This window comes from Aquarana catesbeiana, linkage group LG01, assembly GCF_042186555.1.
Source record: "Aquarana catesbeiana isolate 2022-GZ linkage group LG01, ASM4218655v1, whole genome shotgun sequence".
NCBI lineage: Eukaryota > Metazoa > Chordata > Amphibia > Anura > Ranidae > Aquarana > Aquarana catesbeiana.
Genome location: NC_133324.1, coordinates 737,471,007 through 737,495,329, shown reverse-complemented (window position 1 = coordinate 737,495,329; position 24,323 = coordinate 737,471,007). Strand labels below are relative to the sequence as shown.

The 24,323-nt window shown below is 42.7% G+C and overlaps 1 protein-coding gene across 1 annotated transcript in view; it reads left to right on the top strand.

Annotated features, from left to right (window-relative positions):
• The window catches only part of LRBA (LPS responsive beige-like anchor protein), a 1,038,582-nt gene that overhangs the window by 173,129 nt on the left and 841,130 nt on the right, over positions 1–24,323 (top strand). The window contains exons 25-26 of the mRNA XM_073604899.1: positions 15,951–16,131; positions 18,025–18,152. Coding sequence (XP_073461000.1) covers positions 15,951–16,131; positions 18,025–18,152 — 309 coding nt within the window. The remainder of the gene's footprint in view (positions 1–15,950; positions 16,132–18,024; positions 18,153–24,323) is intronic.

The window sequence follows — 24,323 nt, the reverse complement described above, 5'->3', positions numbered from 1 at the left end:
AATGAGGTAGAGAACATAGAATAAAATAGATCTTTTATTTACAATCTTTAAAAACAGACATTGGCCAAAGACAACATACAAAGCAAATGAAGGTAATTCATTGATACAGGGATTAATACCACTCGCTCAACATGTTTCGCTTTCCTAAGCTTCTTCAGGAGATATATTGTGATATTTTGGTCAACTATAAAAATAGAAAAATATATATATAAACAATAAGAGTTAAATGTCTGCTTCTGAATTTACAGTCATAAGGTATATTGATTTAATCACAAGGAAAAAATATAATATACATGGGAAATACAAATGAAAAAAATGAAAAATTTATGTATATCTCATACATCAAAAAAATATACAACATATTATGTGTATCAGAATAATATTATAACTTTCAAAGAAAAAAAAAAAAACCACATCAACCACCGTGTCACAAATTACTTATCAGTCTTACCTGTAGAAAAAGATTTATTTAAGAAAAATATATAGATTTGTGCAATGGCAGATGTTTTGCTCTTCAATCCACACTGAAAAGGCATGCAGAGAGGGATAAAAATTCTAGAAGTAAATGGAATTCTCTGGAAAGGAGAAAAGTCAAATACAAGGGTATTAAAGTAGGTAATATCAGCTTCAATAGGGTTGGCTAGCAATGACATTATGTATGGGGGTGAAAAAACATCCAAAATGGAGATATAAAAGTGTACCTCTAATAGAATCAATTCATGGGTAGGGAGGGGTTACATCCAAAGGATGGTAAAGAGCCAGATTGCTGTATATGCGAAAGGACGGTTCTTATACTGCAGCAGGATGGCAGTCAGGAAGTGGGCAGCATACAGGGCCGGAACGCCCACAGACAGCTGGTGGGTGAACTAGACCTGGAAATACGTCTGCAAACTACCACAAAGAACCTAAAGATATAAGCATAAAAAATGGACTAAGTTTTGAATCGTATAAATAAAGATATAATGGGTCATTGCTGAAGAATGAGGAAGTAGCTAATAGACTTACTACTGATGGTCAAAATAGTTTGTAGTAGCATTGCCGTAGGGAAAGTCCATCTGCCCAGATGGACATCAACATGGGGAATGACAGAAGCTGGCGGGGAAAACCCCGCTTTTAAAGCCTCTCCAGCGTGACAGCGTCTGACTCATCGTCCCGGCTTTTCGACGGAGATAGACGTCAGCGGCGTCAGGCATGTATGACTGACCCGCGGACATCTTGGAAAATCCTGTGCCCTAAATATGGCACTACAGAAGTTCACAAGGCTCAAAATAGAGATTAGACTATAGGTATGGGCAAAGCGGGCGGCGTAGGCGGCGTCTGGTATAACGTAACTAACCCGCGTCCATCTTTAAGAATCCTCTGCCCTGAATATGTCACTAAAGGAGCCCTGGGGCTAAAAAATAGGTATTGAAGCATGATTGTACCGTATAGATAAATAACCGGGAGAGGGGAGAGCAGCACTTGGTGTCAATTAAAGGGCAACAGAGCAATCAAAACATTGATTACGAAATGAATTGCTGAGTGCCCCGGGTGTCCGTGCATACCAAAAAAATAGAGGAAAAAGGACTGAAGGAAAAATAAGAGCAAAAACTCAAACCGCACATAAAATTAGGATATATGGATAATAACAAAAAAGATAAAAACTGTAATTAATTGTATCAATCAATTATTGATTATATAAACAAATCGAGTATATATGAAAAAAATGCGTAGGTGGTGATGAGGAGAAAAAAAAAAAAAAACTTTAATATTACAGAAAAGGTTTGTAACTCAAAGCATCATTCAGGCCTGGATGTTTCAAAGCATTAAGAGTGAAAATCCACTTAGTCTCGCGTTGTAATAAGATCTTATCATAATCCTCCCCTCTTTCGTTTGGGGGGACATGCTCCAGGGCATAAAAGTGCATTTTACTATCATCGAATTGATGACAAAGACCCATATGTCGGCTTATGGGGGTTTCCATCTTTTTTTTAATCACTAAAGAGACATGGTCTCTGATCCGATGGAAGAAGGGACGTTTGGTTTTCCCCACGTAGAATGCGTTGTATTCGCATATCATTATATAAACCACGCTGATGGATTGGCATGTGGCTTGAAAATTGGGATTATAAAGCTGACCATTTGGAAGGATAATATTGCGAGATGCATAAATGTATCTGCAAAAGTCACATTTGTGGCAGGGTTTTGTGCCCTTATTTTTAGTATGAGTTATGGACAATGGGGCATAGTGACTATGGACTATATGATCCCTGATTGACCGGGATCGTTGGTAAGTAATCTCGGGATAATTTTTTAGATGTTTGGACACCTTCGGATCACCCATCAACAAATACCAGTGCTTTTGTAGCAATTCACGCATTTGCCGATGTTGTCCGGAGAAAGTAGTAATCACTCTCAAAACTGGGTCTGATTTTGGTTTAGTGTGCCCATGAATTAGTTGGCTATGGTTACTTTTTTTGGCCCGAAGGTAGGCTCTTTTTAGACATTTATTGCTGTAGCCGCGTGCCTTGAGACGTTCTCTCAGTGCCCTGGCCTCGGATTCGAAGTGAGCATTCTCACTGCAATTTCTCCTTAATCTTAGATACTGTCCGTAGGGAACATTGTTAATGAGTGGCAGAGGATGGGAACTGGTGGCATGCAGGAGTAAGTTTCCTGCTGATGCTTTACGGAAAAGGGTAGTTCCTATGGTTCTGTCAGGATTGATGAATAGGGTGACATCCAGGAACGTTAAGGTGGACTGATTTGCTTCCATGGTGAAAGTTAGGTTATATGGATTGGTTTTCAAACCCTCAAAAAAAAGGGAGAGATCTTCTCTGCTACCAGTCCAGATTAAGAACACATCAATATATTCATATTGTTCGGTGGTCATCACTACCAGATTGCTTCCCTTGTCTGAGGGCTTGACCACCAGACGAGAGTCCAACTGTAGTGAATTGGGGGTGGCAGTTGTAGAGGGCTTCATTTCTCGTGATGGTGATGTCCCTCAGACCTATTGGCGATTCATTCTGGACCTTTTGAGGTTTATCCTCACAAATAACATTTTTCTGTTTGCTCGACCCCACTACCTCCAGGTGCAGGGGGTCGCTATGGGGACCAGATGTGCCCCCACTTATGCGAACCTGTACCTGGGGGAGTGGGAGCAAAGACTTTTCTTTAGAGAAGATATGCAAATCCTGGTGGAAAACATACCGATATGGAAACGGTATATTGATGATGTGTTCTTAATCTGGACTGGTAGCAGAGAAGATCTCTCCCGTTTTTTTGAGGGTTTGAAAACCAATCCCTATAACCTAACTTTCACCATGGAAGCAAATCAGTCCACCTTAACGTTCCTGGATGTCACCCTATTCATCAATCCTGACAGAACCATAGGAACTACCCTTTTCCGTAAAGCATCAGCAGGAAACTCACTCCTGCATGCCACCAGTTCCCATCCTCTGCCACTCATTAACAATGTTCCCTACGGAGAGTATCTAAGATTAAGGAGAAATTGCAGTGAGAATGCTCACTTCGAATCCGAGGTCAGGGCACTGAGAGAACGTCTCAGGGCACGTGGCTACAGCAATAAATGTCTAAAAAGAGCCTACCTTCGGGCCAAAAAAAGTAACCGTAGCCAACTAATTCATGGGCACACTAAACCAAAATCAGACCCAGTTTTGAGAGTGATTACTTTCTCCGGACAACATCGGCAACTGCGTGATTTTCTACAAAAGCACTGGTATTTGTTGATGGGTGATCCGAAGGTGTCCAGACATCTAAAAAAATTATCCCGAGATTACTTATCGACGATCCCGGTCAATCAGGGATCATACAGTCCATAGTCACTATGCCCCATTGTCCATAACTCATACTAAAAATAAGGGCACAAAACCCTGCCACAAATGTGACTTTTGCAGATATATTTACGCATCTCGCAATATCATCCTTCCAAATGGTCAGCTTTATAATCCCAATTTTCAAGCCACATGCCAATCCATCGGCGTGGTTTATATAATGATATGCGAATGCAACGCATTCTACGTGGGGAAAACCAAACGTCCCTTCTTCCATCGGATCAGAGACCATTTCTCTTTAGTGATTAAAAAAAAGATGGAAACCCCCATAAGCCGACATATGGGTCTTTGTCATCAGTTCGATAGTAAAATGCACTTTTATGCCCTGGAGCATGTCCCCCCAAACGAAAGAGGGGGGGATTATGATAAAATCTTATTACAAAGTGAGACTAAGTGGATTTTCACTCTTAATGCTTTGAAACATCCAGGCCTGAATGATGCTTTGAGTTACAAACCTTTTCTGTAATATTAAAGGTTTTTTTTTTTTCTCCTCGTCACCACCTACGCATTTTTTTCTTATATACTCGATTTGTTTATATAATCAATAATTGATTGATACAATCAATTAATTATATTTTTATCTTTTTTGTTATTATCCATATATCTTGATTTTATGTGTGGTATGAGTTTTTGCTCTTGTTTTTCCTTCAGTCCTTTTTCCTCTATTTTTTTGGTATGCACGGACACCCGGGGCACTCAGCAATTCATTTCGTAATCAATGTTTTGATTGCTCTGTTGCCCTTTAATTGACACCAAGTGCTGCTCTCCCCTCTCCCGGTTATTTATCTATACGGTACAATCATGCTTCAATACCTATTTTTTAGCCCCAGGGCTCCCTTAGTGACATATTCAGGGCAGAAGATTCTTAAAGATGGCTGCGGGTTAGTTACGTTATACCATACGCCGCCCGCTTTGCCCATACCTATAGTCTAATCTCTATTTTGAGCCTTGTGGACTTCTGTAGTGCCATATTTAGGGCACAGGATTTTCCAAGATGTCCGCGGGTCAGTCATACATGCCTGACGCCGCTGACGTCTATCTCCGTCGAAAAGCCGGGATGCGTGCGCATGCGCAGTTGTCATTGTCGGTCCGCAGCGATGAGTCAGACAGCGTCACGCTGGAGAGGCTTTAAAAGCGGGGTTTTCCCCGCCAGCTTCTGTCATTCCCCTTGTTGATGTGCTGGGCAGATGGACTTTCCCTACGGCAATGCTGCTATAAACTATTTTGACCATCAGTAGTAAGTCTATTAGCTACTTCCTCATTCTTCAGCAATGACCCATTATATCTTTATTTATATGATTCAAAACTTAGTCCATTTTTTATGCTTATATCTTTAGGTTCTTTGTGGTAGTTTGGAGACGTATTTCCAGGTCTAGTTCACCCACCAGCTGTCTGTGGGCGTTCCGGCCCTGTATGCTGCCCACTTCCCGACTGCCATCCTGCTGCAGTATAAGAACCGTCCTTTCGCATATACAGCAATCTGGCTCTTTACCATCCTTTGGATGTAACCCCTCGCTACCCATGAATATATTTCTATTAGAGGTACACTTTTATATCTCCATTTTGGATGTTTTTTCACCCCCATACATAATGTCATTGCTAGCCAACCCTATTGAAGCTGATATTACCTACTTTAATACCCTTGTATTTGACTTTTCTCCTTTCCAGAGAATTCCATTTACTTCTAGAATTTTTATCCCTCTCTGCATGCCTTTTCAGTGAGGTGTGGATTGAAGAGCAAAACATCTGCCATTGCACAAATCTATATATTTTTCTTAAATAAATCTTTTTCTACAGGTAAGACTGATAAGTAATTTGTGACATGGTGGTTGATGTGGTGTTTTTTTTTTTTTTTTTTTTTTTTTTTCCTTTTGAAAGTTATAATATTATTCTGATACACATAATATGTTGTATATTTTTTTGATGTATGAGATATAAATACATTTTTCATTTGTATTTCCCATGTATATTATATTTTTTCCTTGTGATTAAATCAATATACCTTATGACTGTAAATTCAGAAGCAGACATTTAACTCTTATTGTTTATATATATATTTTTCTATTTTTATAGTTGACCAAAATATCACAATATATCTCCTGAAGAAGCTTAGGAAAGCGAAACATGTTGAGAGAGTGGTATTAATCCCTGTATCAATGAATTACCTTCATTTGCTTTGTATGTTGTCTTTGGCCAATGTCTGTTTTTAAAGATTGTTAAATAAAAGATCTATTTTATTCTATGTTCTCTACGTCATTGATCCTAGCACCGTTAAAAGTCCCTGGGGCCAACATATGGCCTCAATGTCCCTTTCTTTTTCAAACTGTTACCTGAGACATGGGACCAAGAGAGAAATTATTATGGCAGGGGGGAGTGGGGGAGAGTCTAGAAAACTTCCCGTCCCCGGCCACAGCTACAGTAGTTCGTGAGGGACTCAGTGCTGCAAAAAAATAAATCCACACATACATCATACATGCAACAATAAAACTATGTACAGAAACCTAATCATTACTCAATAAGGGTAGCTTTACCCCTGCCCAGCTCCAAAAAAGGGGAGACAGCCTATACCCAACACTTGTACCATGCATGGGGCGCATGGCCAGCAACAGGAACCAAAATATGTCAGGAAGACAAAAAAATAGTCAGTGTTCAACAGGTATCAATAAGGGGGGGTGAACCCCAAGGTAGCTCAGGCTTGTTTAGAAAAAAAGAAAAACAGGACCAGGGACTCTCCTCTCAGGAGATGTGTACGGTCAACCATAGTTATCACTGGATAAAGCATCGCTGGTGATTAAAGAAGGGGGTACTGGGAATGGGCCAGGGAAGAAAGAGGATGCAGGCTCTCCAGCCTTTCCAGCAAAAGGCACGTGGATTGACATCAGGCAGGAGGTTTAGGGGCACGGGATAAAGATTCCCACCAGGCCAGGACATCTTTTGGGGATTGGAAAAAATTGGACTTTTCCCTGGTAGGTGATCCGAAGGGTGGCAGGAAACAGCATGGAATATTGGATATCCTGCTCCCGGAGTTTCTGCATGAAACGCTGATAGCTGGCTCTGCGGTTGCGGTCTGATGCAGAGTAGTCAGGGAAAAGGGACACCACAGCATTATTGATGCGAAGACTACCCTTCTTCCTGGCAGCCCCCAGAATATAGTCCTGATCTCTGTAACTGAGGAGACGAATCACCACAGTACGTGGCGGGTGTCCTTCAGGGCGGGGGCGCCCAGGAACACGGTGGGCCCTCTCAATCACAAAACAGGGGGATAATTGAGTGCGGCCAAATTCTTGTTGGAGCCAGCTTTCAAGGAAGGCTATGGGATCAGGCCCCTCCACCCGTTCCGGGAGACCAACCAGACGCAGGTTGTTCCTGCGGAGACTATTCTCGAGGTCGTAGACCTTGTCCTCCAGGGTGGCAATCTTCCCCCCATGTGTATTAAGTTTGGGCAGGATGGGGTTAATAGTGTCTTCGAGATCACTAATGTGCTGCTCAGTTTCAGTGACCCCGCTGCGTAATTTCTGCATGTCCTGCTGCATAATGGTCAGGTCAATCTTCAACCCATCCACCTTCCCCATAAGGTCTGCATGGTTTACCTTGATAATGGGGAGGACCTCTGATGGCGTGGGTTCCCCGCCGCCATCCGTGACCGCCGGTCCTGGGGTCGCCTGTGGATGCACGGCCGGATGGTCAGGGATCTCAGGGGAGGCCGATGGGAAGGCATCCTGGCTGTCTGCAAAGAGATCCGGAGTGGAGGCTGGGGATGCACTAGGCCCTTGGCTGGTTTTGCAGCAGCCATCTTGGCAGGATCAGGTGGTGATGCTCATCTTTGGCAGGGGTGGTTTCTTCCCCCCGCTGTTTCCCCATCCACCAAAATGCCTCCCCAGGGTACAGGAGATGCCCCAGGCTGGTGTGGGGAAAAAATTTGATGTTTTCTGGCTATGGTCGATCAGGATGGAACAGGATTGTGGGTGGAAGGAGAGTCCGGAGCTACACAGGAACACGTCTGCTTACATCCCGCTCCAGGCCACGCCCCGCTTTGATATATTTTCTATTTTCTATTGTGAATTATATAGGAGTTTGAGATTTGCAAACCTTGCATGCTGTTTATATGCTGGATTTTAAACAGCATCCCACCTTTTTTGGAATTGGGGGTGTAGTTTATGATGTAGGACACTTACTTTAGTACACCATTTCTCATAATTTATAAGGGAGATGGTTCGGATAAGCCAGGCCACAATGACTTCAAGTAGTGGGAGGATTGATGTAAACAAAGAACTTCTGAGGCATTCCTAGTTTAGGAGTAAAGTAGTGCCCAATATGATGCAGCCCCTTGTCAAAGCATCACTTAAATGCCCTTGCATTTGCCAAAACTGGGGGGAAATGTGGATTATTTTACAAATGAGCTAGCGGGAAGAATGAAATGAGAAGATTAGACTCCCATGACCTCATAGCCGATCCCAAAAAAGCTAACGAGTGTGACAATGTTGGGGCCAAGACCGGAAGTCGCTTTTTAGGAGGTTTCCACATTATAAAATCTATAGTAAAAGGCCGAGTAGCTTGCTGTTCTATAGCCTCCCATTCATGTTTTTCCCTTCTAGAATAAATGAGAGAAAATTGTGTTAACTGGGCTGCCTGGTAATAAAGCCAAAGTTGGGAACCCATATGTCTGTTCCTTCCATTCCCATATGTAGCAAATCATTTTCCATTAGAACTTCATCATGTCTGAGCATCTAATTGCCTAGGGTAGAGAAGAAAAGAAATATAGGAACCTCAATATTGGTAATTTTTACTGTATTAATTCTACCTATCCATGACATGTCAAAAGCAACCAGTTAGTAAATTCCTCCTCCAGATGTTTATATAGAGCGTGATAGAGCTGCGAGAGGGAAGAGGTAAGGCGAAGGCCCAGGTGTGGGTACTATACGTCTTGCCAGATAAGAGAAGCGGTCTTGCAGTATAGCTAGCATATCCAGGGGGACATTGACATTCAGATCCATCGACTTTGTCTCATTCACCCTGAGGCCAGAAATTTCACCAAAACTGTGCAAAATATATTTGGTAAAGTGGCAAAAGTAAATTGTTTATGAATAAAGCACAATTATGGTCCTGGGGCAACACTCCACACCTTTTAATATTCAGGATGTCCCATATAGCAGTTGTGACAGTCTCAATCGCTATAGCAAGCAATTGTGTATAAAACGAGCATCCCTGGTGAGTACCTTTTGGAAGTTGTATGAGGTTCTACAAGATGTCCCTGTAACTCCTATTTTATTTTAGCTAGGTGGTGTGAATATAATAATTGTAGAAAGTAGGGGACCAAATCCCCATACTTTCAGTATCCAAATGGGTAGGGTCAAGATACCGAATTAAATGCCTTTTGCAAAATGATCAGTAGCAGAAGGTCTTCTTGGGAGGAGCCTCCATCCCACTGAAAGTTTGAGCTAGTTAGTTTGATCAGGACCCTGCCTGCCGGGAACCTGAACTGATCCTTTCGAAATATAAGATATGATAAAGGAGGACAGCCTGTTTGCGAATACCTTTTGTTAAAAGTTTAAGGTCATTATTTGTCAATGAAATAGGTTTATAGTTATGCACCTCATCCAGATTTTTTTGTGTTTTTGGGGCCCACAGAGTTATAAGCCATGTTCAAAGCAGGATCCAGGGCATCGCCTCTCATAACGGCATTAAAAAAACCTTTCCAAATTGGGGCACCAGTACCTCCTTGAGTTTCTGGTAATATAAACTTGGGAACCCATCCGGGCCTGGTGCAGAGTCCTGTTCATGTTTGATTAAGGGCCCCCCCCACTCCTCTGGTCTGACGACTCCTTAGCTGAGTGTTTCAAGAATTATCAAAGATTTTTATGTATCCCTGGCCATGGCACAGCCTTTGGTAGTCTGAGCTAAATTGAGCCCCAATCTAGTGGTGTCCATCTTCTGACAAAATTAAGCATCAGGTTTATAACCCTTAGTGAGGGCTGAAGGTCCTGGTCTAATCTGATGTCTGCCTTTCGCTCCCGTTTAAGTTGGGCAGAAATCTGAATAATCTTACCATGAACTGTTGCTTTATGTGCAGCCCAAATTATGACCGGAATGTGGCATCATCTGTATTAGTGCGAGACTAGTCCAGGATTCTATACTTTCTGCCCAGCCAACAAGAGTTGCTCAGGAGTGACTCATTTGGGTTGATTTACTAAAACTAGAACATGCAAAATCTAGTGCTACTGTACATGGTAGCCAATCGGCTTCTGATTTCAGCTTGTTCAATTAATCTTTGACAATAAAACTTGGAAGCTGATTGGCTTCTATGCAGAGTTGCACCAAATTTTGCAGTCTTCAGTCTTCGTAAATCAACCCCGTTGAGTTGCTACTGATGAGTCCGCAGAAAGAAATCATAACTAAAGAGTGGTCTGACCTAGCTGTTGCCCTTATAGAGGCCTTTTGAATAGTGGGCACCAGGGTAAATTAAACAAATATGTGGTAAATGCATGAATAAGTAATTAATTCACAGCAATCTGTGAATAAATGAACTACAACTACTATCTTCCACCACAGCAGATGGCTTTTAGTTCTCAATGAACGGCAAGGTTGCTGGTAACTGTACCCGTCGGGGAGGGGGGTGGGGTGGGGTTCAGGCAGCCAGCTATACTAAGATTCTACAAAGCCTGACACCCCCCGTGATCTGGTGATCGCTCAGGGAAGAGGAGGAGCCAGGCAGTGGATCCAAGAAGAGGAGGATCGGGGCTGTTCTGTGGAAAACCATTGCACAGAACAGGTGAGTATAACATGTTTGTTATAAAAATAAAAAATAAATACCTTTTTAATATCCTTTTTAAAGAATAATGTAGCTTAACTATGTGGGTAATATCCTTAGGCGATCTTTGAGTTGTGCTTTGGCAGAGTTAGATTTGTTTAAACAGGAATCCAGTGCAATGTTAGAATCCTCCCCACAAATAGTTCCTTCCAGGTGGGGCAATAAAGTGCGAAACATATCAGAAAAGAAAAAGGGCTTGACCATTATTATGGGCATACTAGGAAACAAGAGCACAAGTTTTTTCCATAAGACTTTCCACTAAAGGAAAACATCCGCAGGATCCTTGACTTTAGTGTTGAGGAAAAAGATCTGTTTGGCAAAGCAGACAGCCAACGCCTGAGTCTTATCTATTATTAAACACTGGATAATGCCTTTGGAGAAAAGGGGGTTTGTAAGAGTCCAGATAGAGATAGATTATAAATATATAATATAAAATATATATATAAAAATTTCCTCTGCATGAGTAGACTGAAACTACTGTCGGCCACCACGGCGAATGGTTTGTAGTTCTGAAATGAAAGATTTCAGGGTAGATAAGAGTCCCGTGGGTGATTCATTTTGGATTGTTGTCATATTGGTGAGAGAGGCTGAGAGGTGGGGCACAAAGTCCCAGATGGATAGTCAAATGGAATGGATCTCAGATTAGCTTCTTGTGAAATAATGCCCATCCTTCCCAGTAGATCCTCACCCACTGGGAAGGAAACCGTGGAATAGATTGTGTTAGAGAGTATAAGATACTATGGAAAAGCTTATATGTATTTAATCTCCTTGTGGGTGAGTGTCAAAAGCAAGGGTTTGAGGGCCCTGCCTTTCTGAATGGTGAATAGTGAGCTATCGGCAAACACTTGGGTGACATGTCCCATGTTGGATCAGTTGGACGATTCTCTAGATTTGTTCATAACTTGCATTTTGATCCTGTAGTAATGAGGCTTTACAACTATGTCCCTGGGTGGGCCATTTGCATCGTCTGATTGCAGGGCTTGATGGGCCCTATCTAACTCCAACTGATGATTCAGGTGCTCTTGGAGAAAGAAATGTGATACAATTTGCACATCCTTGAGCGACTCAGGGAGGCCACAAATTTTAAAGTTGCAATGCCTGCCTTTTCAAGATCATCTAGCTTTGCCAGACCTTGATTTAATTGATTGTGCGAGTCCGCAATGCTCTGGGTGTTTTGACTAATTGAGAAATGGTAGCGTCCAGTTTGCATTCTGTATTCTCAATCTGGGTGCCCAACTCTCATCGGCTTTAATGTTTGTTGTAATCTACATGGGTATTTTGGACAAGCCTTTCTCAAGGAAATTGAAGCTTTTATAAAACAGTTGGTGTCCCATATCATCAGAAGGACTCTGGGTTAGCAGGCCTGCTAGGAGATTGAGTGTGTTGAGAGATAAAGAAACCATCCAGTGTCCTCCCCAGCAGAGATTTAGTTGAAGCCTGGGACTTTGTCAGGAGAGGATTCACTTGCTGGGGAATAGCACCCAGGATGGAGGGTCAGTGCTACTGTACTGGCCTACGCTTCTGTCATTACCTCTGAGCCATGTGGCTGAGTTGCAACTGCCATCCTTCCTGCAGTCTGGATTGGGCTTGTCTCTGAGTCCCTTAAGCCATCAGGTAATGCAGAAGCAGATTTCGGAGCTACTCCACTCCCAGGCAGGTCTATTGAGACCCCTGGGGTGCTAGGGCTGTCAGGATCCAGCTAGCTTGGCGCAGACAGCGCTCACTATGCTCCACAAACATGCCTAAAATTTTAGGCCTTGTACACTTTTTTTTTTTTTGCCTCTGAACTCAAGCTAACATGCAGGGGCGTTTAGAGCCAGAAAAAAAAATCGTCAGATGTTCCTAACAGCAGCATTAAAAATGTCCATTGTGAATAAGGCTTTTCTTGTATCTTAGTGTAGACTTCTGGTAAAATCAATAAGCCAATCACACAAGTGGAAAACTATTTGCTCTTTTTTCTGGAAATTGGAGTTACCCTTTAGCCTAGGTTAACACTTGTGCGATGTGGGATCCAGCGCGATTACATTGTGGGATCCCGCATCACCTCTCTCCCACAGGCAGTTCACACTACCCTCTGTGAACCGCTGCGGGTGTCAATACATTGTTAATGACACCCCCAGATCAGTTCACAGATCGCAGTGTGAACACTAAACTTGCACAGGAATCGGATCACATGGGTGAGAACACCCAAGCGATCCCATTTCAGTGCGGGGGGGAAAAAGTCCCTGCACCTTTTTTTGGTGCAAATTCAATGCGAGTTCAGCCATACAAATGTGGCTGAACTCAAATTGCACAGACATCGCATGCGATCGGCCCGCAGTTTGGGTGCAAATCACGTGCGATGTCCGTGTTCGCACGAATGTGAACCTAGGCTTAATGTTAATTTTGCTTCATTTATATACAAATTAGGAAACGTCTGCTTATTTTCTTGAATGCATATAAGAATCCAGCTATTCAGATAAGCCGCTAGTTTGCTGATCACAAGAGGTTTCTTGAAGCTGCATTAACCCTTTTACTGCCAGGTCCATACACCATACGGACCTACAGAAGTGCCTGCAGGTGGCCAAGTCCGTACGCCATACGGACCTCATTTCTCCCTCTGCTATAAGCTCATGGTCACTTCAGTGACCAGAAACTTATCGCAGAGTTGTTCAGCCGACTCAGAGTCGGCTGAACAATTCTTTAACTCTGATCAGCGAATTACAACCCGCTGATCAGAGTTATTAACCCCTAATGTAACTGCCCCCCCCCCCATGCCGCCACTTGCCTGTCCCCTGCCTCTCCACCTCCCACCACTAACGTCCATCTAAAAATTCTCCCCCCACTCTCCTTTCCCATCTTCTTCACCCACCTTCAGCCCCCCCTACGCAAACACCATCCCCTGCAGCTACCATCTTTAGCCGACACCCCCCCAACTGCCACCATACCCCTGATCCATGGACGTGCCGAGTGGCATTATTCCTTCCCTCCCGCCACCTGCAGCTTCTCCCGGCACTGGTCTCCGTGATCTGTCAGGCTGGGGAGCGCAGCGGGGGGAGAGCGGTGAGGGTGAAGTTGGGGCTTGATAAATGTGGTTACCCAGCTCCCCCCTGTAGTAGAGAGGGCGCTGGCAGCGATCGACCCCCCCCCCCCCCAAAAAAAATGCAGGGGGGGGGGGAGACTGTAAGACCCAGTGACTTTTTGGGGGGGACTGCAACCCCCCCCCCAGGTCCGCCTGCACGGTGACACCCCCCCCCCCCGCACTCACCTCTCCACAGTGACAGTCTCCCCCAGCACTCACCCCTTCTCGGCTTCCTCAGGAGAAGCCGGAGGACAATAGCGAATATTAATTTGCTTTTGTCACAAGTGGGTGGGTTTGGGTTGCAATGCTCTGCGCCCCAAGCCAAACCTTTTTCAAGCGCCAATTAGAGTCTCAGGCTCTAATCACATGGCTTGAAAAAAAATCATGCAAATGTATGAGTCCGATACCCCACGGGGGGGGGGGGGGGGGCGGGGGGAGCACCCCTTTCACATGGAGCAGACTGTTAAGCAGATCTGCCTGCTCAGCGAGGATGATCTGTCTGCTGATCCCTGCTAAGCTGGCGGGTGACAGGTCTGCTCCGCTAATGCAGAGCGGACACAGCCCGCTATTCTCTATGGGGCGGTTGGATGGAAACGGACCGCCTGTCCAGTTCCATCGGATACCATCCGATCCTATCTGCTATCCCCATCCCTCTGTTTTTAGTGGACTGAACTTAATCGGATACAGGCGGGTGTAAACGGACACATGTCCATTTACATCAGCCTCTCCATAAAGAACATTGAGTGGTCCCATAGGATCTGCCTGTCCGTTTTTTAGGCGGACCCTATCGGTGTGCTTGTGTGAAAGGGGCTTAAGGCCTTGTTCACACAGGGCATACACAGCATACCTTTACAGGGATGCACAGGTGTAATGTGCATCTCTGTGCAGGCAGTCCCATTAATGTCATTTGGGATGTAGCTCCTGCACGAACAGAGCCGTTGCTCCCAATTTTACATCCATGTAGGTCCGCATGCATGTCCCTGGGCTCACGCAATCTCTGTTGGGGGTCATGTACCCACACGAATGTCAGATTGCGAACAGCAGCTATGCCTGTGCAGCCGTTGCATCACAAATGACATAAATGGGACTGCCTGTATGGGAATACATGAAACACCTGTGCATCCCTGTGCGAGTAAACCTGGCCCCCCATGGGCATACACTTTAGTATGCCACATGTGAGGGATGCTTTAATAGTAATTTAGCAGGAATTTTGTAAGTTATGATGTGTTTATGTGCACTATTAATTATTTTAGTGTTGTATTTGCTTAAATATTGTTTTGATAAACATTTGCGCAAATATCGTGCTGCCTTAAAAATCTGTAGTACCTTCTTTTTATTCTACTGGCCATGTGCTTTCAGAAAATGTATGGTTTGGGGGGTCTTTTACAAATTCTGAAAGCTGTAAGTGAAAAAGGAAAACCTGCTAATGATGATTTTAGTGTATTGTTTGAGAATATATTGGTTTGATAAACGTTTGCACCAATACCACAGGGTCTAAAAAATCAGGAGCACCATCCTTTTTATTCTAGAGGTTATATGCTTTCAGAAAATGTATGGTTTTGGGGTCTTTCACAAATTCTGAAAGCTGTAGGGGAAAAAGTAAAACCTTCAGATTTTTAGAGCAATTTGGATATTTACATTTTTGCATATGTTCGATTGTCACCGTTTTGCAAAAATGAAAAAAATTTTGTTATTAACTCCATGCAGGTTAAGCTTTTATATTTAGTAGGAATCTTGTAAAATTAGCTGTGTTTTTATCTACTAATAATGGTTTTAGTGTATTTTTTGCAAATATTTTAGTTTGATAAACATTTGCGCAAATACCGCGGCGTCTTAAAAAAAAATAAAAATCAGTAGCACCTTCTTTTTATTCTATTGATCATGTGCTTTCAGAAAATATATGATTTGGGAGATATTTTACAAACTCTGAAAGCTATAAGTGACAATTAAAAAAGCAAAGGAAAAATTACAAAAATGGTCTGGCCACCTGAGTGTACAAAATGAAGCACAGGGCCTGGCAGCGAAAGGTTTAAAAGTATTCCAAAGCTGCATTTGGTCTGAAATCCACTGGTTAGGGACTGTTGTTGCATTCGTTTTTTGTACATGTTCTTTATAATTTAACGCTATTCATAATATACAGTTAATAAATGTATATTTATTTTCTCCTCTTGGAGCAGTCTAGAATTTCTGTTGCAAGTAAAACCATACAACCATAAAAAGCTGTTTTGGATTTATTTTTTTGTTTCAGCATGAACTGGAAAATATTGAACCTACCCAAGGTCTTTCTATAGAAACAGCTATAACATTCCTTCAGAGAGCAATAAGTCTTGTAGATGTCCTTATTTTTGCAAGTTCATTGGGCTTTACAGATATTGAAGCTGAAAAAAATATGTCATCTGGGGGCATCTTACGGCAGTGCCTTCGATTAGGTAAGCTCATCATAAAGCATATGTATTCATTTATTAAACATTTCTAGCAATGATCTTGCAGTATACTTCATGGCTATGAAGTGTTGCTAACTGAGAGCCACTTGCATTTTCTGCTGCTGTAGATTTTTGCCTGTATGTCAAAGATGCAATTTGATATTTATGACATATGGTTAACCAGCAAGGAAGAAGATTAACAGTTAGTAACCATACAGACCTGTCCAAGGTCTCATAAGCACTTCAAGTGATTGTAAACCACCTTTTTTTTTTTTTTTTTTTAAATAAGCAGGCATGTTATACATGCCTGCTTTGTGCAATGGTTTTGCACAGAGCAGCCCAGATCCTCCTCTTCTGGGTCCCCCCCCCCAGCGCTCCTGGCTTCACCTCTTTAGCAACTGCCCCCATAGGAAGCTCCTTCATACGGGAGCACTCGCGCAGCCTCGATCCTAAGCTGCACTGCCTGCTTTTATAGACACAGCTCAGCCCTGCTCCCTACTTTCTCAAAACCAGTGGCCAATGACTCCTGCTGCTATCAATCTGCCCTATGAGGAGGGAGATAACAAAGACAGCTGCTGCGCTAGGGCACAACGCTGGCTCGAAATTGGGTTTAGGTAAGTATAAGGAGAGGATCGATCCTGTGGCACAGAATGTTTAATGCAGAACATGCATTAGGGTAAAAACTCCTTAAGGCTGTAGAAGCACTTTCACCTTTCCATGCCAGAGGACAAAAAGAATGGACAGACTGTGTAAATGAACCCTGAGAAAGGGTTTTGGTAAAATTGCACACACTACTACTTTAGTTTACTGACTGTTTGAAACAAAGCAATACCACTTATAGAACATACATGTTCAAATACACATTATTTGCATTAGTGTATTTGACCCTTTTTGCTACCTGCTCTAAACTCCATTCCAGGCATACATTTTAGTGCAACTCAGTGTGTTACAATGTGTGGTAACATGTTACATTGCGCTACTACACAGTTTTGAATGAATGTAAATTAAAAGCAAATAATCATTCAAAAAAAACTAATTTCTTCATCAGTTTAGGTCAATATATATATATATTCTACATATTTTTGGTAAAAAAAAAAATTGCAGTATATTGATTGGTTTACGCTAAAGTTTTAGCATCTACAAACTATGGGAGAGATTTATGGCTTTTTTTTTTTTTTTGTGTTCCCTGGATGTATACTAACTAAATGTGCATAGGACTGACTGGGGAAGGAGACAGATCGCTGTTCCGACTTGGTAGGAACAAATGATCTGTGTCCTCTCACCTGACAGAACAGGGATTTGTGTGTTTACACACACTAATGCCCGTGCTGCGTCTCGTGCCCACGATCATGGGTGGACAGCGGGGATCGCGCTCGCCGGCCACGCGCAACGGAACCCCTACAGTGTAGCGGACGCGCACCCCAAGCAGCCCTTAAAGGGAAGCATGTACCCATACGTTGTTTTGCCCAGCAGTGCCATTCTACTGACGTATATCGGCATGAGCCGGTTGGCAACTAGTTAAGAGATGTCACAAATGTGCAGAAACTGAGATATTGGATATGTATGCTGCATTTCTTCACAGCTTGTTGCATTGTGTTCTCTGCTATTTTAGGCAAAATGAGGTGCCAAATAAACAGTATTCTTTTGTTAATGGGATTTTTAAACTGCCTCTTTCTGACCTTTATTCCACCCCATAATTTCAACTTCTGATTGCCAAAAATCTTTCATTTTCCATAAAGAATTTTATTAAAATGTACTTGCATAAATCAGGTTGAAAATGAAAATTATGTATTTTGTTTTGCTGTCTATTAAAAGTAGCAGAAAAGGCTGGTCTTTTCACTTTAAGTCATAAGTTATTTTGAGGCTTTTGTAAACAGAATTATTTATTTTTCATTTTAGTTTGTGCCATTGCTGTTAGAAATTGTCTGGAGTGTCAGCAGCACTTGCAATTAAAATCCACAGGAGAAAATATGAAAAACCAGAAGGCAATTCATGGCCTGGTGGGAACAGCAAAGTCTGCTGCAAAGGTAATGTCTGTGTGCAAGGCATGGCACGGTACTGTGTGTTTCTCATTAAGGTCCATACAAAAAGGACTGTGTGCACTCAGAATTTATTGATCACAGAAACTTGCTTAGCCATAAAACCCCATGTTGAGCAAACCTGTTCCATAGTGACACTGAAAGTATTGTCGCCTAATCATAACATTAAATTGGCAGCTTGCTATTTATAATCATTCTTATTATTGGCAGATTGCTTTTATAGTAATTTAGATTGTGTGAGGTAACTGGAGCACCCAGAGTAAATTGACACAAATATAGAAAGGACCTAAAACCTCCCTGAAACAAACTGTCCTTAGTTGGAATTTATTTACCAGACTTTTTCTCTACTAATCACAGAGATAAAGTAAAGTATCTGTTTATGCTAAAAAATGAGCGAATGGTGATGTTGCATTATGGTTGTGTGGTTATCATAATGCAGCAAGCACAGAGCACATACAGAGCATTGCAGCATGCAACACACGATTTGCGCTGCAATAAAATAAGATGTGGAGTTTAAGTATTCCCAAATCCTCTTCCAGTACAGGATATGAGAGAGAGAGAGGCTCCACCTACCTGAAATAGGAAACCTATCATCCCCATCCCCAATCAAGAGTCGCCTAGAGTCCTTGTTCGTTTCCTCTGGACTAACGGGAACATCAAAATGCATTATTTTCCTTTTGGCCTTCAGGGTGGTTGCAGGAGGCTCCCCGCCTCCCCCGTGATATCAGGGAGAGTGGACCTGGAGAGGTTGCATCTATTGGCTTTTCTGAGCTACAATTGTTAGTATCCTAGTTGTGGACCCTTTCCTCCCTATTACCACCTTGGTTTTTCCCAAGGTTTGTCAGCCTGAGGAGAAGCAACTATCCTTGTGGGGGCAGAGGCTCTGGTGCAGCCCTCCCTTTTTCACATTTGGTCAAGCCCCAAGTCCTCCACTGTGTTGCTTCAGGAGTTGTGGAGTAGGGGGAGCCCTCATGACCAGCTGATCCCCTGATTTAGGCTGCCGATTGTTGTGGATGGACCATGGTCGCTGGCATCCCTGAATCTTTTTAGGGGGAAGGAGGGGTGACACGGGTCTGCTGAGCCAAGTGGCGCACTTCCACTGTGAGGGCAAGGATGGAGTTTCGGTACCATGGTGTGGGTCTTCCTGAATGAACAGCAATACTAGCATTGGGTATACTCTGGTGCTGGTACCCAGAGACACCAAGGAGGTGGACCCTGATCTTCCCAGGAGTTTTACAGCAGATTTCATCAGGTCAGCAGTGCTGCACAGTGCTCTCTGATTCGGCCATGCTAGCTGCTACTAATCTGGCAAACTTCTCAGAGGTAGGTTGGTTTGGGTTTGTACTATAGCTCTCCCTCCTAATTTACCCTTACGGGGGCAGGCACAGTGTTGGGTACCCCTGGGAGGATGTCCTCTCTATAGTTGTTGGCGTCCAATTTACAAGTGCAGGGGTTGAATGTGCTGTGTATTCAGGTCTGTTTCTGTTAGCCCAACCGCTGAAAGGTAAGCTGAAGCTCCAACCTGTTAATCCCTTGCTACACTTGAACTTTGCAGGGTATACAGGTGTATTGCTTTTGCGTATTTTATGTTCTTTGGGGTATAACCAAGGAAGCTTAGAAACCTCTGTATTGTATTAATGTGCTTTTACTAAACAAAAAAAAACTGCACATACAGCTGTAGGAAAAAAAAAATTCACTGCATACAAAGTATCACAAAATATGCATACGATCTACACATGCCCAAACTTATTTAAAAGAAACGTGAAGAATAACTGCGCATCAATAAAGTAAAAATTTTAAGAACAAGCTGCGAAATCCTATATGTGAGACAAACACACAACATGAACATTAATAAACTTGTGACTCGTGCTAATTGACAAACACAGTAAATATGAAGGTGGTGAAGCATCACCTTAAACAAATTCAAATATACATATGACCATATAACTTATGGGAAAAAAACATGTGCAATAAATTGGCATCAAATTCTGCAATATATATGGTGCAACAAAAGTTGTAAAATTAGTGTTTAGTCCATGTGTGGACACCCGGGTATGGTGTTAAATCCAGTGAGGGTCCAATTCTATAGAAACATAAGTGCTTGGGTCCACCACCATAAATAGAGTGCCTGGCCGCTTACCAGAAACCCATGACCCCCCGTTACAGAGGGTCTGAGTGGGCTGTTGAGTCCTACTGCTCCGGACCCACCATAAAGCCAAGATGGGTAGCTGAAATGGGACGTCAGGGACTGTAGTGTAGATGGATAGATCCACAGGAAAAACTGGCCCTCAGCGGAATGGTGTAACCATAAAAAGAGAAGGGGAGGGCTCCGATACTGTAAAATCATAAGGCTTTATTAAACAAATAAAATATACACTCACATGTAAGCTCAGGAATAAACGTTCTTTGGAGAAGAACAGTCTGTGGCACCAGCCGGATGCTCGCAGACGGCCCGTCCTGCTGGTCCTCGCAACGACAGTGGGAGGTGACGCGATGACGCTGCTCAGCCCCAAACTTATTCATCCTTCCCAGCAAATTAGCATGGGCAATGTATGCAAAAAGTATATTGTACAGTAATGGAGTATTATGGTTCCTTCTTTCTCAGTGTCCTGTAAACAACTGTTCCTGTTTCTCAGCACATGGCTCGTTAAAGCCCTTCCACTCCCCTTCACTTTTTTGCCTACATCATTTCCTTTAGCATAATTTCCTGTTCTGAGTTTATGAACCAGTCCAATGAGCTAATTTTCATATCAATAGGGGAGGCCTAGCTTCTAAAACAATACGTGGTCTTAAAGTGTGTTTTTCATATTTATGCTATAAAAATCACTAAAATAGTCTAAATCACTAAAACAGCAACACAGAAATGCTACTGGGATCTGCTTGCACCATTTTATGATCGATTACACTCGACTTTCATGCAGCAAGGTGAGGTGAAAGCCTGCTGTGCTTTAAAGGCCAAGTCCATCTTCAAAATAAAAAATGCAAGTTTTTTCCATGAGAAAAAGTACATGTCTTCTTTTTTTTTTTTTTTTCTTTTTCTTTTCACAGGAACCTGAAAAGCATTGCACGAGCTATCATTGGATCACGGGTGCCGTGCCAGGTTTCTGCAAACTCTTCCTCCAGCTATCTGCCCCTATTTCTGTATGGGCTTTAATTTGGATGGCTGGAGGAAGTGTCAGTGAACTACAAGTGTGGAGAAACTGCACTTGTATTCCATTTAAAAGCACCAATCAGTCTGCCTCGGTGGCAGATGGGATTTGTAGTTCATTCAGTCAGTTTTTTTATGTGAATGAATGCTACGGCTGTGTGGGAGAAGCCCTGCACAGCTATGTCAATTTCAAAAGTGATATCTGCTGCTGGAAAGAAACCCCTGAATAATGTCGGGGGGGGTGCGCTTATCAACATGTTGCACTCTTGAATATGTGACATGTTGCTAAAGATGGCCTTTAACCAGGGCATTTTGTGCTTGATTTCATACAAGTCACAGGCGTGTCTTCTACAGCGCATTACGGACTCTACGTCACTTTTGGAAGTAATGCATGCCAGCAAGGATCATTATTTCCAAAGATTAAAAGCAAGCAAATAACCCAGCGACATAACAACACTTTCCTTTTCCCTAGCCAACTAATAGATTTTACAGATGAAAACCGTTGTCAAGCAAGAGAGGTGAGGAGGACAGGGGGGGTGGCTTCAAACACAATGGAAGATATAGGCATGCGTGTAACTCTAAATGGGAGTAAAAAGCTTGCAAACTGTGCATGTTTGCACATTTCAGCTTCTGTACTTAGCTTGGCCAATTTACAACCAGGTAGTAGAGAACTGGCAGAATCAACTAGATATTTGCTAACTATTTCAGAAAAAATTAACATAATTGTATAAAAAGACAAATTTTTTAAGGTTACAAACACTTTAATGTCACACTTGCACAGGTGTTTAGCCATGCTGTGAATCCCAGTGGCAAGCATCTATTGATACCTGTGGCTGAGATTGACAGCTGTGCGCGGTTAGCTGCAACTGCCAAGCCCCTACAGTGCAATGACGGGCTGTCTGCGGCTTCAGTAAAATGAATCAAATTCCTGTTTTAGCTAGGCAGAGCCTCTCCCCTATGCTGTCCTGGAAGATTCCAGGAAATTGAACTAACTGTTTTCTCCTGCGTTAAGGGGAGGTGCACTTGAAGCCCAACTTAAAGCGGGGGTCCACCTATCTATCGTTTTTTTTTTTTTTTTTTGTTCATTCACAAACTTTTCTTCTCAGCATTACATACTCACATATTGTGTGTAATATGTCCGCCTGTGTCAGATTTCGTCGGCAAGAATAACTTATATTATTCACTGAAGACGGTTTCCATCTTTATTGTGGGCATTTGAAGCCCACAAGCATTTATTTCCTGGATGTGGTGAATGCTGTGCTCCCAGCATTCACTGCTCGTTCCCGCACATGCTCAGTGGCATCCTGGGAAGCCTGAGACTAGCTCCCAGGAGTCTGGGAGAGGCTAGAAACACGCCTACTCCCACGTGAGGAGAACCAGGAAGTGCAAAGAAGAATAGAAAAATAAAAGGTAATTACGGCGATTTAAATTTTTTTAAACGGCATGTCAGCATCTAGGCAAGGAAGAGAATACATACAGATATTGTTCAAAATTTGGGTGGAACCCCGCTTTAAGGCAAAACAAAAGTTTTCCCTGCTTTGTGGCTGTGCATGCACTGCACAGGTTAACTGTTTGTTTTTGTCTAGGTGAGAGGAGAAAGGAGGTTTACACACCTAATCCTCCAATCCTCCCAGCACAAGATTGGTCCAGCACTCCCCTGCACTCCAGCGGTCTCGAATTGCAGACTGTTCCTGAGGTTGTCAAGCACAGAGCAGGCTCCATAGACCAGGAACGATTCGCTGGACCGTGGGGGAGCACCATGGACTGAAGAATTGGGTGAGCAAAAGCTTTCTCCTCACCCCAAGACAAAACAAACCGTTGACCTATGCAGTGCATGGGAAATCTTCTTCTTTTTTTGTTTTTTCGTCCAGAGATGAGCTTTAAAACCTGTTTTGACGCATGCGGTACTGCAAATCACGATGATATGAATGACTCCTAATGAGCATTTATAGAATTTTGTGCAAGTTCCAGCAGTCTGCTCTAAAATCTCAGGAAGAAAACAACAAAGAGCAGCGCAGGTTACAATGTAAACAATAAGCCTCAATGCACATAAAAAAAAAGTCCTTTGAGCAATAAAAAGCTCTTCGTGAGATGTATACAGTCTGTTGGCAGGGCAGCCAAATGAAGGGAGGTGAAGCCACTCCAGATATGTAAGAGAAGAAGAAACCGCAAAGGCGCCTCTTAGTAAGATAGTATATTTTAATGATACAATTCCATTAAAAGCACTCATATTAAAACTTGTTAGTCTGGCATGGGTAGTTTCAGTAGAGGCCATACGTGATTTCTGCATTCTCAGATGGAAGAAGAGCCTTGTTCCTCTGTGCTGCCGGCTAGTGTGTTCGGCGCAGACTTCCGGGATCCGATCGTGATCCAAGACGAGGCTTGCACCTCCGCCGGGCAGTCGAATGGAGGGCTGGAACGCAGATTCGATGGTATGGGCTGTACTGCCATTAAGCGACGAGTTTCAGAGCATGCGCATTGGGGCGCGCTCCTTTTTCAAGCTAGGGAAGATTGATTTAATTGCAGCCTATTTAAGTGCTCTCTTAGCACTGCCGCCTAGTGGATACAAATGATATTGCAGGGATAAAATAAAAGTAAACATTGAAAATATGTGCATAATGTGAATATGCAACTAGCCTTTCTTGTATTCATTTTTCGTTTTTTTTGTATTGTGCTGGGTATTATATGTGTTATTACAAATACACATATATATATAAAATAGATAAAATGACATATGATTGAATTGTGCGCACATTATTATTATGAAAAGATTATTGCTAAAAATTATTATGCATATTATCACAAATAGTATTAAAAATATAGTTAATGGGTAGAAAAATCTAAATTTCATGGCCATGGATAATTTTACAAAAAGAGGGGGGGGGGGCCATTATGAGTATTATAAACACTTGTACCATGCATATGTTCATATACGGGCAAATATACATACACACATGCATGGATACAACGTGTAGGGCCACTAAAGACAAGGGATGATTGAAATAACCTTT